This window comes from Trichomycterus rosablanca, chromosome 24 (genome assembly GCF_030014385.1).
Source record: "Trichomycterus rosablanca isolate fTriRos1 chromosome 24, fTriRos1.hap1, whole genome shotgun sequence".
Lineage (NCBI taxonomy): Eukaryota > Metazoa > Chordata > Actinopteri > Siluriformes > Trichomycteridae > Trichomycterus > Trichomycterus rosablanca.
In genome coordinates this window covers 6,082,429-6,102,199 of record NC_086011.1, presented here as the reverse complement: position 1 = coordinate 6,102,199, position 19,771 = coordinate 6,082,429, and the positions used below count along the sequence as shown (strand labels likewise).

At 41.2% G+C, this 19,771-nt stretch overlaps 1 protein-coding gene across 2 annotated transcripts in view; it reads left to right on the top strand.

Annotated features, from left to right (window-relative positions):
* Window positions 1–925: 925 nt before the first annotated feature.
* phactr3b (phosphatase and actin regulator 3b) overlaps window positions 926–19,771 on the top strand; it is a 40,069-nt gene continuing 21,223 nt past the window's right edge. The window contains exons 1-8 of one of the 2 annotated variants that reach the window (XM_062986544.1): window positions 959–987; window positions 7,979–8,140; window positions 9,647–9,721; window positions 10,139–10,288; window positions 12,557–12,799; window positions 12,903–13,101; window positions 14,083–14,276; window positions 16,090–16,243. In XM_062986544.1, coding sequence (XP_062842614.1) covers window positions 981–987; window positions 7,979–8,140; window positions 9,647–9,721; window positions 10,139–10,288; window positions 12,557–12,799; window positions 12,903–13,101; window positions 14,083–14,276; window positions 16,090–16,243 — 1,184 coding nt within the window. In that variant the 5' untranslated portion in view covers window positions 959–980. Of the gene's footprint in view, window positions 988–7,978; window positions 8,141–9,646; window positions 9,722–10,138; window positions 10,289–12,556; window positions 12,800–12,902; window positions 13,102–14,082; window positions 14,277–16,089; window positions 16,244–19,771 lie in introns of both variants that reach the window. The other variant, XM_062986545.1, reaches the window with a different exon arrangement.

The following is a 19,771-nucleotide window of genomic DNA, read 5'->3' as shown; positions in this document are numbered from 1 at the left end:
ACTCAAGAAGTAGGAGGTGTGTTCACATACTTTTTGCCGTATAGCAACATGATTTTACAATAGTTGGGAGGCATTTTAGGAGATTTTAGGATTTCTTTAAGGACAGCCCTCTTTAAGGTCATGTCTTTAAGACCAAACCACATTTTTCCTTTTAAAAAATCATTCTGTTGTTGATTTACTTGTGTTTGAGCCATTGTCTTCTTGCATCATGCTGCACAGCTGGGATGTGGTTTTGGCATTGTTGTGGAAAGCCTTTTTTCCTACAAAAATGCTTTGCATTTCTGCCAAAAATCTCATCTGTCCATAAAATACTGTTCCAGATGCAAAGATCTTAACATTTAAACTCTTTGATCAGGTTTATTCTTAGTGAACACACAAAGAGATAGTTCTCATTCAAGAGATTTTTGCAGGTGTTTTTATTTCACACATGGCGTTCACCTCCTTTAGCTTTGCTCATTGTGCTCTTTGTTTAATCTTTGCAGTTCTTTTTCAGTGATAATGAACACACTTGGGTAGAACTACATTTACTGACTTTTCAGCTTTATGTTTGAAATGAACAGATATTTATTGAATGAATGCAAGCTGTGTGAGAGCCCAGATGCTCACATATTTTTCACTTTTGCTATTAAAGTATGAGCATTATGTTTAGAATTATGAGTTATGCAGAAAACCATTGTTGAATAGACCCAACAAGACGTGAGGCATTTTTTAAACACTTGGTTAGTTGATTCATTTGTCATTGCGAATCGACTCTGTGTAGAGAGTCGTTCATAAACGAACCGACTTGTGACCGAATCATCCATCACTAGGAGTCGCGTTTTGCCTGTCAGGCTGGAGAGCAAGTTATGATTCTCCTGTTAAAGAATATTAAAGGAAGATTAAAAAGACTCAGCACGTTTGTTCAATAGAGACTAACTTAAAGTACTTTTACTTGGAATTATTTTGGGGTTCATTTTCTGGCTTTTCGGAGCGGAACGCTAATGACTCGTGAGTGTGCTGCGTTTCTTCTAAATGACTCTATATGTTTTAATTCTCACTGTATAAATATAGTGGATGTATGTTTGCTTTCCTCTGTCTGTATGAACTTGTTTTGCTTTAATGATTATTTTGGACTATTATATAATTTATGGTATTCCGCACAGTGTTATGTTTCATTTACTTCGACTCCATAATTGAACTCAGCCCCGGTTCTGGACTGCTTTGCTTGGGGGGGGGGGGCAGTAAAACCTAATGAGGGGGCATGTTGATAGTCATGTTTTTGAAGCCAGAAATATATTCAAGGCTTGATTTGTGCATGAATGATGACAGCCAAGCTATTGATACTGGCTTAAAGTGATGTATGAGGTAAAGAAATAAAAATGCATGTTTTCGAACTTAAACTTAAAACCCAATGATTAAAAAATACATGTTGATTATGTAAATGGAGAAAAAAGATTATCTAATTGTATTTCATTTTAATACGCCCCCTTAATTAAATTGTCATTACTAATAGAACAACTCTATTTCTTGAAAGGCTTTAATACAAATTTAAGTCAAAGCTGACAAATGTACCTACACACAGACTGAGAATATTCAAACGTGGAAATAGGAATGAGTGAGAATATTTATATTATTGGGAAATTAAAATATAAAGAAAACAAAAGAATACTAATTCTGTAAAAAAAAAGGTGTTTACCAGTATACCTGCCTCTCGCTCACACTAACAGAACATATACTGCCGAACTGAACTGTCTGCCGGTTTTTATATGACTCAAAGAGCCAATCAGGAATAAGCAAGGAAATATCTTCACACTGTAAAACAAAATGCATTTTTGTGATTGGTTCAGAGATAATTTTAAAAATAGCCGTTGCTTGCATTGTGCTTGGGGGGGCAAAGACACAATTTGGGGGGGCAATGCCCCCCTCAGCCCCCCCCCTAGCGCCGGCCCTGATTGAACTTAATCATAAATGAATCAAACCCTGTTCCATCAAATGCCAAACACAGTCATGGACAATTTAGTATCTCCAATTCTCCTCACCTGCGTGTCTTTGGACTGTGGGAGGAAACCGGAGCTCCCGGAGGAAACCCACGCAGACATGGGGAGAACATGCAAACTCCACACAGAAAGGACCCGGACCGCCCTACCTGGGTATCAAACCCAGGACCTTCTTGCTGTGAGGTGACAGTGCTACCCACTGAGCCACCGTGCCGCCCCTACAAGCCGTAAAAACACCAACAGTGGAGAAATATTAAGATGTGAGGAAAACATTACATAAAGAACAAGTGGATATTGGTACAAGTATTGGTTTTCATTGGAAATTGTGTTGTTCGAAATTAGGGAGAACCTGGGCTTGAGTTCTGCATCTTCCATTTGAGTCTTTGGGGTAATTGTGTGGGGAAGATTGTGTTGGCATACATTGCACGCCCTTATCTTAACAAGTACCAATAATGCATTGTTTGAATGCTACTGCATATTAGATTGTTGTTGCTGACTATGTGAATCTGTCTATGGTCACAATTTACCATCTTATAACTGCTACTTTCAGCATTTAATGCAACATCACACAACACCTTTTACTGCAGGGATCAAATTAGGTAGCAATGTTTTTTTTTTTTAACAAAACGTAACATAAGTTGATGAGGTTAAACATTACTTATCTCTTTTGTTTGTTATTATTAATAAATACTAATAAAAGCCTATTCATAAATACAACTTTCTGTTTTTATTTGCATTTTACTATCCCAACTTAGGGGATGTAGTACAGTTAATATGCACTACACTGTAGTCTTAGTAGAAATATCTGGACAGGTCATGAAAGTTATTGACAGGTTACCACCAGTCTCACAAGATTCGAGTCGAACCATAACAGTGATTTTACAAACTTACTTACGGATATTGGACAAGGTTTCTAAAAGGAATGGGAACTGGTTCCTGTGAATGCCGAACAGTGTACTGTTTGTTAAGCCGGGTTTACCCTGTGTGATTTTAACGGTCATTTAGCATTAGTTCTTCTCACATTATATGAGATTTTATGACACACTATGTGATTTCATGTGTACTCGGTGTCAGATTTACGATGAGATTCTTTAAACAGATCTGAGAACACAACACCATGTCACGTCATCAGTCACAAAATCACAGTGGCACAATAGTGGCAGTGTTGTTTCTGAATAAAGCACAATTTAGAAGTCAAATAGAGGAACATTGAAGTCGTTTATGTCTGGGTGAAAGAGAAAAACATCAAATGTCCAATCTATAAAGGGAAAATGAGATAAAAAGAGATCTTTTCATCTATTAGCATCCATGCTATCTACCATGCCAGTGTGAAACGGGCCAGACTGACCTATGAAAATTAGTATGAATTATTATGAGTATTTAAGTTGGTATTTTAAATGTGTGCATGTTTAAACAATTCTAATAAGCTGCCAGAAATAATCACAATACTTTTAATTTTCTGTTATCTTCTGGCATTAGTCTTTAAAACCTGTACTACAACACTTGATCTTGCATACATCTTAGCAAAAAGCATCCCTGACCATGCACAAATTAAAAATAGAGGTGCGCCCGACTCCCTGGCTTCTGATTGGCTGCGACGGGCTTTCTTGTCACTCTGCGTGGCAACAACCTCTCAGTCCACCCAGCAATCCTGACCCCTCCCCCCCTTCCCCCGTTTTACTCCAGCACTCATGCTTCTGCCGTCGAGGGGCTTTTTCTGCAGCATCCGGAGAGGTTGCTATGGTAACGCCACCCTGACCCGGGCTGCCGCAGCTAAAAGGCTTGACCTGGATTTTTGCTAGAACCAAGCCTACCATGGCCTTGAGTCACATGTTTCTAATTGCTGAGGTTCAAGCGTGTCGGCCTCTATTAGGAAAAACAAGTGTGAAGTAATGTACATTAAATCAGTCTGTACTGCAAAACAACTGCACGTGGTCTCCAACGATTGGCTCGGGGAAATTCTAGCATTCTGGAGGTGACATTTTAAATTATATTGACATGCACAATATATTACAGGCTCCACAGTCGTAGCATTAGAAAAAAAAGACTGTGTGGCCTAATGTATGTGGAGGAGGGGTTGACTCTATTTAAATATCCTTGGTTTTGGAGTAGATCGCCATCACGATCATGGACAGATTTTCTCAGGTTTTAATACAGCGTATTATTTTAAGACCACTTGCAGTGGGTTTATAATGAATTGGTTTGGCTATTTTACTCACGCCCATTGCTTCCATAGACAAATATTGACATTAAAATGTATTACACAGGAAAGCATAATAATGCTGTAATTTGGTTTAGATTAAAGTGCCTTTTAAATGATGACAGATCTAACATAAATTAGATTACAGTGCCAGAACTTTTACATTTTTGGCATTTAGCAGACGCCTTTATCCAGAGCGACTTACATTACAGGTACAGTATACAGTCTGAGCAATTGCAAGGGCCCAACAGCAGCAACCTGGCAGTGGTGGGGCTTGAACCAGTGACCGTCTGATTACTAGTCCAGTATCTTAATCACTAGGTTACAGCTTGCCCTAGTAATACCAAGTAATAACAATAACTATAACCTAATTTAATATCAGTACAACCATTACAGGGTGGCACAGGGGGGCTTGGTGGTTAGCACTGTCACCTGACAGCTAGAATGTCCTGGGTTCGATTCCCAGGTGGAGCCGGTTTGGGTCCTTTCTGTGTGTAGTTTGCATGTTCTCCCCGTGTCTGCGTGGGTTTCCTCCGGGAGCTCCGGTTTCCTCCCACAGTCCAAAGACATCAGATCTACTAAAATCACCCTAGGTATGTGTGTGTGTGTGTGTGTGTGTGTGGTTGCCCTGTGATATACTGGCAACCTGTCCTGGGTGTTTCCTACCTTTTGCCCAGTAAACCTCCCCCTGCCATTCCCCCCGCCTCTGACCAAGAAAAAGAAATTGGCTTTTTAATTACCCAGATTCAGTAGATAATTAGCTTCAGTAAGACCAGACACACCCAGACTTCATTACTGCCAGCTTTGTTGAATGGAAACATCACTTGAGTAGGTCCTTTCCAAATATTAAAGAATGCTTAGAGGTCTTAACAAGCAAGCCCACTGTGCCATGAATGCGCTACACAGGGCATCCTGATCCATTACTGCATGATCCAGATGTGTGTTTTATGATGGCTAATTGTGCTACTTTGTGTAGTTAGCTGGCGTAAAATGTCAGTTGGTGCCATACCACAAGTTCTCAAATTGATGTGATTTGAATAAAACTACACTAACTATAGCTTCTTTTACAACTAAATTAATACTACTAGATAACCTGTGATGGCACCACTGAATGGTACCAATTAACATTAATAAGGTGTGACATGAGACCACGAAATTCTGCCCCGATGCATGAGGACGACAGCCATGCACTTTCCCTAATACACTCCCTGTTTATGTGCTTTTTTATTAGATGTGAGCAGGTGTTGTTTTTCCCTGTGTGCCAGAGACAGAGATAGAAGTGGCGGCTCTTGATTCAGCCCACAGCTCATCTGCTGTGTTGCTGAAGCGTCAGCTTTGTGGCTCAGGCAGACTGCGTGGGAGAAAAACCTATTTCTGTCTGAACTGCCTCTCCTCCTAGAGCTCAAACTCACCCCCACCCCCCCCCCGACTCAGTCCTCTCCACTTAACTCGGGTCCCGTGGTGCTGCTCACTCAGTCAGCTCCATCTTGCCTCTGACTTAAAAGTTCCAATGTGTCACGAGCTGTCTGCTTCTGTGATCAAGACCTGTCGAGCCTTTAGCCGGAGCAGTGCTGCCACTCTCAATTTTAAGAATTTACAAGATCTTGCCACAAAAAAATCCCAAGATTATGAAGATTTATATAACATATTTTCACAATTATAAACATTTACATATACAATTCACAATGTTTTTTAGAGAACCGACCAGATCGGAGGGTTTAAAACAACTGCAACAACAACAAAACCACTGCCCAGTGGGTTCCTTGGGCTAACACGGGAGAAAGCAACCAACTTCGTACACTTTTACCAGATCAGTTTTGTAATCACTGCTGGAAGTAGCTGGTTAGCAATTCTTCAGACATGAAGTGTCTCATCTGAGGTCATGTGAGGCTAAAACAATGTGCAGCTCTGTGTGTTTGTTCTGCATTGCAAAGTGAATTGGCCCAATTTCTCTGAAAAACAAGAAGAGTCGAGACACGATCGCTGAAATCTGGTGAAATTATAAAGAAGAATGTAGAATGCCTTATTTTAGGGATGTAACGATACACTCTACCCACGATGCGATGCGATTCACGATACTGGGTTCACGATGCAATTTTTTCCTGAGTTTTTTAAACAAAATTTAATCGAAGACAAATTATGAGAAAGTTTCCTTTTATTATTTGTCTTTAACAAAATACAATAAGATACTGTATTTGTGCTTATCTTTTATTTATCTAAATAATGAATGCCCTCTAAGATAGGTACAAACTATGCAAAACAATGCTGCACATTTCCCTTTTTGTGTAAAAAAAATTTGATATGAAATAAATCCCACATTAAATAAATAAATTAATAATGGAAATAAAATATCCTCACATAAATAAATTTGGCTGGAAAATTCCGAACCTGGCAACCCTGTAGTGACGTCAACCAGGTGAGGTGAATAGCGCCAGTGTCTTCTGCTGTTTAAAGTGACTATTGATTGACATGTGAATCGATTTTTAACTGTCTTGTGGTGCATCATTACATCCCTACTTTATTTGTCAAAAATACATATACAGGTGTACAGTACAATAAAATTCTTTTTCTGCATATCCCAGCTTGTTTGGAAGCTGAGGTCAGAGCGCAGGGTCAGCCAGTGTAGCAGACAGGGCTAGGGGTCTTGTTCAAGGGTCCAACAGTAGTTGCACAGCAGAGCCTGGATTTGAACCATTCTTCCGATTGATAGGCTATCACCGTCACTGTTATTTATTTAAGTGTCCTCTATAAATCTATACAAATTCTTTATTTGAACACTCCACACTACACGGCTGTGCCACCCAAGCTCTGTATAAATTGGAATTATTTTATTTAGTGTTGTTAAATATGAATTAAACAAAAATACAACTGTTGCTGCCAATGTGAGACAAATTTTGAGACAATAGTGCAACAAGAGCTCCAGTCTCCAAGTTGCAGCCTGTCTTTGAATGGCTAGACAGTTCACATCTGTTTTCCACCTGGATCTTTATTTCTGTAGCGCTCGGGTGGTGCAGCGCCCTATTACACTAGCTCACCAACACTGAGATGTGGGTTTGAATCTTAGCATTGCTGTTGGGTGGCTGGGCGTCTACACAGACGTGGCCGAAGCTCTGTGATGGATTGCCGTCCTGTCCAGGGTCTTACGGACCCATCGCGACCCAGACCAGGATAAATCAAATGATTTCCTGCAAGTGGGCTTTGATGTAGAGATGCTGTAATTTTATAAAATTACTCTTGTAGAATGGTTAACTACAACAAATCTGTCGCCGTAGGGAGACGACCCATTTGTGATCCTCCCTGCTAGAGAATATTTATCTTATTCACTGGTGGATCCTGGGATTCAATTATCGCCTGCTTCTGAAATGCTGTTCTCCACTTACCATGTTTTTTTCTTTTATAGGAGACACAGTTCAAGCTGACAAGCCTTTAAGTATGAAGCCCTATTTTCATCAATTTGGTCTGACCTGGGACCAAAGTAGTCAATAGGCTGTCAGTGTGATTTTCTCTTTTTCCCTTTAAAATTCACATCGATTCTAATTGTATGTTTATAAAGTTGGAAAAATATGATGCCTTTTAACAGAGTAAATAGGAATGTGTGCCAGGTTAACCCCAAAAAAATTCCTAAACCCCGATTATGACCTAAGCGGACGTGGTCAGCACTGTGAACGACAAGCCTCTCGCTCAACCAGGCCTTTACAGCGCTTGCAGACTTTCACAATGCTGTCCATTGTAATCGGGTCAGCCGAGATGTTAATACCGAGTCTAAACGGCCTGGATGTTTTCCTCTTCCTCTGTTTTCTAGATGTTATGGAGCAGCCTAGAACACTTCATTCCGGTTGCTTAGTGACGGGGGTCCGAACTCCTCCCATCCGGCGCAACAGCAAGCTGGCGAGCCTGGGACGCATCTTCAAACCCTGGAAGTGGAGGAAAAAGAAAAATGAGAAATTAAAACCAGGCTCCACAGGTGAGGGCTGCAGGTGACAAAAATGTACAACCCCAAATCAGAAAAAGTTGGGACAGCATGGATAATGCAAATATAAAAAAAACACAGAGTTTCTTACATTTGCTTTGACTTTTATTTGATTGCAGACAGGATGAACCTGAGATGTTTCATGTTTTATCTGGTCAGCTTCATTTCATTTATTAATAAACAGCCATTCCTGCATTTCAGACCTGCAACGTAATCCAAAAAAAGTTGGGACAGTAAAGCATTTACCACTTTGTAATGTTGCCATTTCTTTTCACCACACTTAAAGGATGTTTTGGCACAGAGGAGACCAAGTGATTTAGTGTTTCAGCTTTTATTTTGTCCTATTCTTCCTGCAAACACGTCTTAAGATGTGCAACAGTACGGGGTCGTCGTTGTCGCATTTTTCATTTCAAACTTCTCCACACATTCTCTACTGGGGACAGTTCAGGACTGCAGGCAGGCCAGTCCAGTACCCGTACCCTCTTCTACTAACTCTGTTTGTAGTGCTTGACAAAGGTTTGCCAAAGTAATCTCTTGCCCATGTGGTTATATCAGCTATTGTTGAGTGGCCGTTCTTGATGCAGTGCCGTCTGAGGGATCAAAGATCACGTATGTTCAGCTTAAGCTTGCGCCCTTGGCCTTTATGCACTGAAATTCCTCCAGATTCCTTGAATCGTTTAATGATAATATGCACTGTATAGGGGGAAATATGCAAATCCCTTCCAATCTTTCTTTGAGCTACATTGTTTTGAAATATTTCAAATATTTATATATGATCCTCTGATCATCTTTGCTCATCAAAGACTCAGCCTTTCCTGGATGCTGCTTTTGTACCAAACCATGATTACAATCACCTGTTGACATCACCTGTTTGGAATCACATCATTATTTAGTTTTTTTACCCCATTACTAGCCCTAAATTGCCTCCGTTCCAACTATTTTTTGGAATGTGTTGCAGGCCTGAAATGCAGGAATGGATGTTTATTAATAAATGAAATGAAGTTGAGCAGATAAAACGTGAAATATCTTGAGTTCAAATGGTCTGCAATCAAATAAACATCAAAGTAAATGTAAGGAACACTGCATTTTTATTTTATTTGCATTTTCCATACTGTCCCAACCTTTTCTGATTTGGGGTTGTAAATTAGTTGACCAAATGTATTTGGAAAGTGAAGAGCTTGTTGGACTTTGAATGCCTGAATCATGGGTATTAGTCTTTGGGAGTGTGTCTTTGAGAATTTGTGCCTATTTAGTCAAAAGTGCATTTGTGAGGCCTGGCACTGACGTTGGATAAAAAAGCCTGGCTCATAATAGACGTTCCAGTTCATACCAGAGGTGTTTATTTGGGTTAAGGTATAGTTCTAAGAAGGCAACTGGCTTTCTTTCACACCTTCACCCCATGTAAGCAATTGGTTTGACTATTCGTTTCAAGTTTTACCTCCCCATTTAATGTGTATCCATTGCCATGTATTATGTGACCCGGTGTGATGTCCTCTGCAGGGCTGGAGAGGAAAGTAGCAGCAAGGCAGGGCCGTGATGAATTGGTGAGAAAGAGCCTAGCAGAGACGGACACAGGTAAGTCACTCTCCTTCCTGCGCCAGCATTACTGTGCCCATTACTACCTGCTGATCTAGCACATGCCATACAGAGAGCTGAGGCCATGTTGTTTCACAATGTACAACCATTGAGGGAGTCGTGACGAGGTCTTTAAAGAGTGAAATGGCAACCTTCCATGTCCTAGCAGTTTTTGCTTAACAGTACTGTGTGAATAGGAAATTCAATATCATACATAAGTGGTGACCTCGGGAAAATTGTTGAACTCCTTGAGCAGCCGCCATGTAACAGAAAAGTACCAACCTAATATTTATAAATTAATATGTCACTCGACAATCACTTATTCCCCTGTTGGGTACAGAAATACAAAAAAAATGTATTGCTCACATGCAGGTTGAACCATTGAGGTACAAACGACACTCTTTTACTGTGTTTTAGGATCTGGCCTGGCATGTGGGTGGGACTCGGAGGAGCCAGAGATGCAGACTCAGGAGTATTCGGACGGCGAGGAGAGAGAGAATGAGGTCATGGCGCCGCTGGCCAGCAACACAGAGGACCTGGGGTCTGATGAGGACAATCCATCCACAGGCAAGTCTACTATAGACAAGAACTGACAATATACATTAAAACCACCTCCTTGTTTCTACCGTCACTGTTCATTTTATTAGCTCGACTTACCATATAGAAGCACTTTGTAGTTCTACAATAGCCTGCTTTCACCCTGTTCTTCAATGATCAGGACCACCACAGAGCAGGTATTATTTAGGTGGTGGATCATTCTCAGCACTGCAGGGACACTGACATGGTGGTGGTGTGTTAGTGTGTGTTGTGCTGGTATGAGTGGATCAGACACAGCAGGGCTGCTGGAGTTTTTAAATATCGTGTCCACTCACTGTCCACTCTATTCGACACTCCTACCTAGTTGGTCCACCTTGTGGATGTAAAGTCAGAGACGATCGCTCATCTATTGCTGCTGTTTGAGTTGGTCATCATCTTCTAGACCTTCATCAGTGGTCACAGGACGCTGCCCACGGGGCGCTGTTGGCTGGATGTATTTTTGGTTGGTGGACTATTCTCAGTCCAGCAGTGACAGTGAGGTGTTTAAAAACTCCAGCAGCACTGCTGTGTCTTATCCACTCATGCCAGCACAACACACACTAACACACCACCACCATGTCAGTGTCACTGCAGTGCTGAGAATGATCCACCACCTAAATAATACCTGCTCTGTGGTGGTCCTGTGGGGGTCCTGACCATTGAAGAACAGCATCAAAGGGGGCTAACAAAGCATTTAGAGAAACAGATGGACTACAGTCAGTAATTGTAGAACTGCAAAGTGCTTCTATATGGTAAGTGGAGCTGATAAAATGGACAGTGAGGGGGTTTTAATGTTATGGCTGATCGGTGTATAACAGGTGCTTTATTGTTACTTTATTGTACTGACAATATACAGGGGTTGGACAAAATAACTGAAACACCTGTCATTTTAGTGTGGGAGGTTTCATGGCTAAATTGGACCAGTCTGGTGGCCAATCTTCATTAATTGCACATTGCACCAGTAAGAGCAGAGTGTGAAGGTTCAATTAGCAGGGTAAGAGCACAGTTTTGCTCAAAATATTGCAATGCACACAACATTATGGGTGACATACCAGAGTTCAAAAGAGGACAAATTGTTGGTGCACGTCTTGCTGGCGCATCTGTGACCAAGACAGCAAGTCTTTGTGATGTATCAAGAGCCACGGTATCCAGGGTAATGTCAGCATACCACCAAGAAGGACAAACCACATCCAACAGGATTAACTGTGGACGCAAGAGGAAGCTGTCTGAAAGGGATGTTCGGGTGCTAACCCGGATTGTATCCAAAAAACATAAAACCACGGCTGCCCAAATCACGGCAGAATTAAATGTGCACCTCAACTCTCCTGTTTCCACCAGAACTGTCCGTCGGGAGCTCCACAGGGTCAATATACACGGCCGGGCTGCTATAGCCAAACCTTTGGTCACTCGTGCCAATGCCAAACGTCGGTTTCAATGGTGCAAGGAGCGCAAATCTTGGGCTGTGGACAATGTGAAACATGTATTGTTCTCTGATGAGTCCACCTTTACTGTTTTCCCCACATCCGGGAGAGTTACGGTGTGGAGAAGCCCCAAAGAAGCGTACCACCCAGACTGTTGCATGCCCAGAGTGAAGCATGGGGGTGGATCAGTGATGGTTTGGGCTGCCATATCATGGCATTCCCTTGGCCCAATACTTGTGCTAGATGGGCGCGTCACTGCCAAGGACTACCGAACCATTCTGGAGGACCATGTGCATCCAATGGCGGTGCCGTGTATCAGGATGACAATGCACCAATACACACAGCAAGACTGGTGAAAGATTGGTTTGATGAACATGAAAGTGAAGTTGAACATCTCCCATGGCCTGCACAGTCACCAGATCTAAATATTATTGAGCCACTTTGGGGTGTTTTGGAGAAGCGAGTCAGGAAACGTTTTCCTCCAACAGCATCACGTAGTGACCTGGCCACTATCCTGCAAGAAGAATGGCTTAAAATCCCTCTGACCACTGTGCAGGACTTGTATATGTCATTTCCAAGACGAATTGACGCTGTATTGGCCGCAAAAGGAGGCAGGCCCTACACCATACTAATAAATTATTGTGGTCTAAAACCAGGTGTTTCAGTTATTTTGTCCAACCCCTGTATATCAGATGTGAATATTCAATGCAAGCGTTTAATCACATTCATGTTTGTAAATACAAATTATTGTTTGGAAGAAGAACTTCTCCTTGCACCACTAGATGGCATAAAAGATCCTCACAAGATCCTTAGATTTTGCCTTTGGTTCTGTTTGCAGTACAAGATGCTACAGAATACACAGAGACTGCAGAGGAGCAGAGTCACAACGAGGAAGATGAAGAGGAAGCAGAGGATGAAGAGAACTCTACCTTTGAGCTCCCCAGCAAGGACAGCACTCCTCCTGCTGAAGCTGTCCGGATCATAGAGGATATGAAAACGGAGCCGCCGATAAGAGAAGTGCACACTCCTCCTCCTCCTAAAGCACCAGCAAAGCTTCTGCCCAGACTGGGCAGCCTGGACAGTCAGTACCACATCATCGTTACAGACCTGGTCATTATTTAACATTACAGTTATCCATGGCTGCTGGAACTTTAATGCTTAATGCAGCTTCCTCTCTAATTCAGGTTCACATCCCAATCAGATGAGACCAGCTCCAGCTACCCTTCCCAGAAACTTCACTCTCCCCAAAGATGCCCTGAGAGGCCGGATATCTACCCCGACTGGATCTCCACACTTGAACATGCATCTGCATCTGCCTCTACCACATACCTGCATCATTGAGGAACTGCACAGAGCACTGGCCACCAAACACCGGCAGGACAGGTTAGATGTTCGGTGTACAGAATGTCAGAGCAGATAATATCACCAAATAACCTTTTCATTATTAGTCCAGTTCTTTAGCTACTAGGCTACCACGGCTCTGGTAGTTATCTCTTTCTTAAGTGTATCCACAGTTTCAGGCATCTGCAGGGACTTGTTAGCAATGGGTGTGGCTGAAACCCCTCTAATTTATACCTTAAACTCTGTTGTGTTTGTTTTTTTATTTTGAACTTTAAATCTATTCTTCAGTATTTTTGGATTGGTGTAATTAAAATAATGCAATTTCTCTGTGCGACCTCTGCCGGCTGCACGACACCCATGCTGGCTGAGGAGGACTGCAGCCTGGCACAGGACTTCGGACTTCTCTGACCTGTGTTAGGCCAATGGAGGCATCTTTACTCCAGCCAGAGACTCTAAGCAAGTACAGAGGACCATACGACCCTCTCTGTCCCCTTCAGTCACTTGTGCTGATGCATTAATAGAAGGAGGTTATACCCCATCCTGACTTCCCTCCCTTAAACACAGCAAATTCAAGTAAGCCAGTGGAAAATCCAAGACTCGAAACTTTGGTGTGGTGGGCTAGCGTATAAGATATGCTGCGTTACTCAAGTGCTTGATTACTGCAAAATTGACCAAAATAAGAATCCGTTAAATGAACCTACTAACCTTCTGAATTTTTATTGTATTTTGTAAGGCGTGGCTAGCAAGCTACCAGGTTTCTCCGATGAGGGTCATGAAAAATTGTTTTAATTGTTTGCAAATCTTTTACGGTGTGTATGGTGTGATTATCACAATATTATATCTGCCAGATGGCTGGCTTGTATGTCAGTACACAAGTTACGTAACTCCAGTATAAAACATCTGTTTATAAAGAACCCAGTGATTCACTGATTGTAAGAAACAGCTGCATCTAAACATGTTGACTGGATATGTCTCAATAGTGGAGTTTCATTCAAAAGAGTTCGTTTCTTTGTGTACATTCAGTTTCCATGGCAAAGAGGTACGTGCATCTCCGAAGTGGCGATTAGACGGACACACGTCTCGCACCTCCAGTCTGGACAGCGAGCATCAGGGTGGGGAGATGGAGAGCAAGAAGGAGGCGGAGGAGAACAAGGAAAATATGGACCTGGATGAATACTACAGTGATCAGGAGAGCTGGAATGAATCCGTCATCTCGGGTATGTTCCACCTGTGTTTTGTCTGTATGTGTGGCATATATAAATGTAGGCACTCAGGTGGTGCAGTGGGATCCAGTGTTCTAATCTCCAGCGGGTGGTTGTCCATCTACATACAAATTGATTGGCTATGTATGAGTTTTGGTTGCAATTGATTGGTCCATTGTCCAGGGGACTGGGAGCACATGGCTGGCTGCCGTCCTGTCCAGTGTATTCCTGAATAATGCGATGATAAAAATTAAATCCTAATGTTACAGTACAAATACAAGAAAATATTGCTTTTTAAATGGGTCATTCATACAGTGCAGTCTGAACTTTAATAATACACAAGCACATTTGAAGTGTACTTCACATCTTCATTGAACCCACTGATTTTGTAACCCATGAGCTTTTATCCTCTCTCTATCTGAACCATGCACTGATCAGAATAAATTTAGAGAACATTGCAAAACAAAGACATTTTTTAAAACAGTGCACATTAATAAAAATTTTCCACAAAAGCAGAACATTTTGTCCTGTGTCCTGTCCCAAAAAATATCTATTTACATGTTCGTTATAAGATAAAGTTAAAAATCATTCATAAAAATAACATCACAGCAAAAGACCTGCTTTCCAAAAGCATTGCTGTATGTGTCCGGTATGCCAAAGACTACCTAAATGTACCACAGTGTTTCTGGGACCACCATTCTCTGGCTTAAATGCAAAACACTATTCCTACTGCAGACCAACCATGTATCCAAACTGTGAAGCATGGTGGAGTGAGTGTCACTGTTAGGGGCTGCTAAGCTGAATCTTATCATGGACAGCTTGCAATCATCAAGGATACATTTAATTTCATTTTCATGTATTTAACCCCGGGAATCATAGGGGGCAATGCAGTAATACACCCCGGACAGAACGCCAATTCACTGCGAGGCCTCGGCCACATTCCCCATGCCCCAGTCATGTATGAATGTTGACGCCCGACTGGTTGATAGTATTACTAGGTATTTGAACCTTGGATCCCAGCGGTAGTGGACTACCACAATTTACCACGGCCCCACTTGAGCACCATATCCTGGGAGTTCTGGTAAAGGATGTCTAGGATGTGTTTCAACAACCGAATTTGAAATTTGTTGGGTCCCTGAGCAAGGCCCCTGACCCTCAATAGCTCAAATTGTATTTAGTCATATTTGTAAGTCACTTTGGGTAAAAAGCGTTTGCTAAATGCCACAAATGTAAATAGAAAATAAAGCAAAAAACATGAGTACATTACCAACAGAGCAGTTTGTATTTTTTGTTTTTGTATTTTTTACTTAAATAAGAAACCACTGTTTTTTTTGGAGGGGCCAAATCGGAATTTAGAGCTTAACCCAACTAAAATGCTTTAGCGTGACTTGCAGAGGTCTGTTCATGTAATGAATGCCAAAATGGATCTGCAACTATATAGGCAGGACAAATGTATTTATATAACACAACATTTTACACAGAGTAATTTAAATTGTTTCACAAATCAAAGAAAAAAATGTAATAAAATGTATTTTGCAAGTTTGTTGGCCTCCTAGATTCTGCCAGATACAGTATGTTGCTACTAAATAAGGTTTTAGCACTGATATACATACAAGGGTTCACATACTTCTCTCAGCCTGGATTGTGAATCATTTATGATTAATTCATCATTTTAATATACTTAATTAGGAAAGAGTCTTTTAAATTGACTCACTTCCTCACAGAGGTTCTGAATGCACCGTTGGGTCACTGGTGGTCAGGTCGGTTACCTGACACCATCAGTTAATTTGTATGAGTGTGTGTGTTCGTGCATGTGTGTGTGTTGCAGGGACACTACCACGGCGGATAAGAAAGGAGCTGCTGGCCGTAAAGCTGCGGAACAGACCCAGCAAGCAGGAACTGGAGGACAGGAACATTTTCCCAGTGCGAAGTGACCAGGAGCGGCAGGAGATCCGGCAGCAGATAGAAATGAAACTTGCTAAGTAAGTGAGCCTCGATATTTTCCCTTACTTTCCTACAGTTGTCTTCAGCAGTGTCATCGGGTTTGTTTTTTAGTCACTTGACCATTATTTCTGAAGAGGGTTTGTGGGTGTGATCACTACAATGTGCCAGATGTAAGTTATTAGTACATGTGAATCCATTTGCACATGCATTTACACAGGCATGAGTGAAAACTGAAGGATGTCACTGTCAAACACTGTCAAACGTAGGCTTGTTTACTATCTACAACATTCTGTGATATACATAATTAAGCAATGGGGCTGGTGTGCTAGTAGAATATCCCACTGTGTTGTTTGAACATGTCTTGTGTTAAATTGCCACTGTTTCACACTTTTTGGAGTGTGTCGATGAGCTAATTTTTACAAAAACACATAATTGTACTGGTTTTATTTAAACAGATTAGATTCAAAGTACATTAAAATATTAAACTTAATTTATTGTAAGAACATTCCTGATCTCAGATCAGATCAGGAATCTAACAAAGTGAAGAACGTCTTACATTTTGTGACCATTAGGTGGGGATATGGGCTTGTTTGAATGTTGGCTTTCACTGGTAAGGAATGTTTGTGAACCCTTTGGAGTTGCCTAGATTTCTGCATTTATTATACAACATAGTCTTACAGTATAATTGCCTAAGCCAACACTAAACTAATAACCCACAGTATATTGTATTTTTATAACATCCCCTCATAACATTCCCTCACATTTAAGCCACAACATTTCATTTAAGTTAAGCCATTTCATACAGTTTCTTGTTTGTAAAACACTCTCATGTTCACTTACTTGTGTAATTTGGGTCAGATGAAATACCTCTACTTTGTCAATCTACTTTAAAATATCTTAATTCTGTTATAAATTCAATGCTTAATTAAATAAAGAAGCTTTTAAAAGCCTGAGACAGTTAAGCAGTGACATACTGTACTGCATACTGCCCTTCACTATGCTTCATAGATATGCCTAGTTTAGCAAGAAATAATGCTTTAATCAGCCAAATTAGAGGGATTTTGAGCATGAACTGCCCATTTAAGGTCCTGCCACAATGATCTGGAGTTCAAGATCTAAAGTCACATTTCCTACATGAAACAGACGCCTGTGTGAAATGATAGCAGATAATTTACTGATAATGATAAAAAACCGAATATGCAACAAATGTTGGTCCATGTTAATAAATAACAGTATGTAACACTAATAGAGGTCCCAAATTTGCATCTATAAGCTAAAAACAAAACCCCAGACACCAAATATGTATTGTTCGACCTATGTAGTTATGTAGTTTGATAAAAACAGAAGTCACACTCCTTTTTTCCACTTGCCTCATCTGCAGTTGTGAAAAAATCACACCCTTGGTTTGTGTGATGCCATGAGGGATTGTCTATCCACACTTATAGCGCTTCACACCTTTGTCGCTATTAAAAGGATAATTAACTGCCTGAGCAGAACATTATATTTAGAAAAGACTTTTAATAGGCTTGGGTTGTTCGTCGGTGTTAAAGTGATGTTTTACCTCTCCATGAAAGATTTCTGTTAGAAAATAAACCCCAAATCTTAAAGGGGTGGCTGCTGTTTGAATTTACAGTTTTTAAACACAGGGAAAAGCCTAGTGTCTGTCAGAAACATTTAACACAAATGAGCAGGTTGTCTATCGTTGTCCCAAAAATAAAGTCAAAACATATCCATCGTTGTACTCCACTGATGCAGAATTTATGGTGGGCCGGCTGTATTATATGTAAATATAGGCTTCTGCCTATACTGCACCCTGGGGAAAAGAAGCAATCGGTGGCTGCACACGTGTCTAAGGGGGTGTGTGAGCGCCTTAGCCCTCTTCGATTGGCATGGGGGTGGCAGCAGTGACGAAAGAGAGATATGCTCCAACTGGGCACGACTGGATTGGGTGAAAATGGGAGGAAGTAAGTAAAGAATTGAGAGAATTGGTCATAGTCAAAGTACACAAAGATTTCATGTGCACTGGGTTTTTGGAGTAACAGCTCGCACCGCACCCGTCAGGCTGCATTAATATCGGAATTATATTTGAGCTTAGTTTTTAGCTGGATATATATAAAATGTTTATCCCAAAATCAAAAGCATTCCTTTATATTTGGGTTAGAGTTGGGTTTACTCTGTCATGTTTTGTCAGGTGGAACCGGAGCTCGGACCTCGCCGAGGCTCACCACAGGGTCTCTGCGATGATGATGTCTGTGTCCACACTGGCCTCACATGCACTACTTTTCTAAAGTCCCCCTCGGTGCAGTTTATGCAACTAAAAGCCCATAAATCAATCCAGAACGAGACAGCAGAGGGCAGTTCTAACAGGTTTGGCTAACATAGAGGATTACTGCTGGTGGAATGAACACATTACAAACAGGAACACAAGTTGCAACACCGAACACGAATGAGCGAAGTTGCATCATTAAGCAGCGTCACAGCTCTCCTGTTATTGAATACCAGGGCAGCAGTTTGGCGTATGATGTTATAAACAGTTTAAAATAGCAACATGTGGACGTAGTGCCAAACTTCAAATACAAGGCTGATAATAAGTTCATTGCATTTATACACACAGCCATGCTAGTTCCATAGACAAAACTTTATTTAAAACATATAAGAGCTTACCAGCAAGTGAATTTGCCAATGATGCCCTGCTAGTAGCGTCATTAAGTATTTAATGTCTGTCTGTAAATGCAGCACCCACTTTCTCTCGGCTTCTGGAGGCAACCCTGACACAAGAACTGCTCATCATGAGTTCAGAATGTGGTCACATGGCCAAGCAACAATGCACACCTAATATCAGCAAGCACAATGGCATACATGGGTAACCCACACCACCATTAGACATTGAAGCAATGGAAAGATGGTGAGTGGCCATTGAAGCAGTTTGGCAGATGACACGACTAGGACTGGGACTGGTTTTGGTGTTTTGGACTGAGCTTCTTGGCTCTAGTGTAGGGAATTTTAATAACATTCTAATTAAAGTGCTTCCGACTTTGTGGTGGCCCAAAAAAACAATATAAAGAACTTGACTGACCCACACAGAGCCTTGACCATAACCTTCTACTAGACATTTGGGATAAATCCCAGTTTAGACCATGAGCCAGGGCTAATACTAAACCTCTTGGGGCCAGATAAAGTTGAATCTCTGCAGTCTTTGCTCCAAAGCTTTCCCATAAGTGTGTAGACTGTTATAGCAGCCTGTACTCCATATTAACTCTACAGTAATGCGCAGGATTTTGGATAGAATGTTGATCAACGACATGTAGAAGAAAGGGGTGGGTGTCCAAATACTTTTAAACTGCTTGTCAGAACGATTGATCAAATTCTTTGAATAAATTGTTTGACAGTAACAAAAGACTACTTTAATTGCCCCTTGCTTTAAATAAGTAAATAAATCGTGACGTGTGGCTGGATTGGCACCCAGTGTTTTCAAGTAGCTCCGGACCCACTGCAGCCCTGAAGATGAGTAACTTGCGGTTTAGAAAGTGCTGAAAGTGTGTCATGTTCATAGTTATGTCAGAATA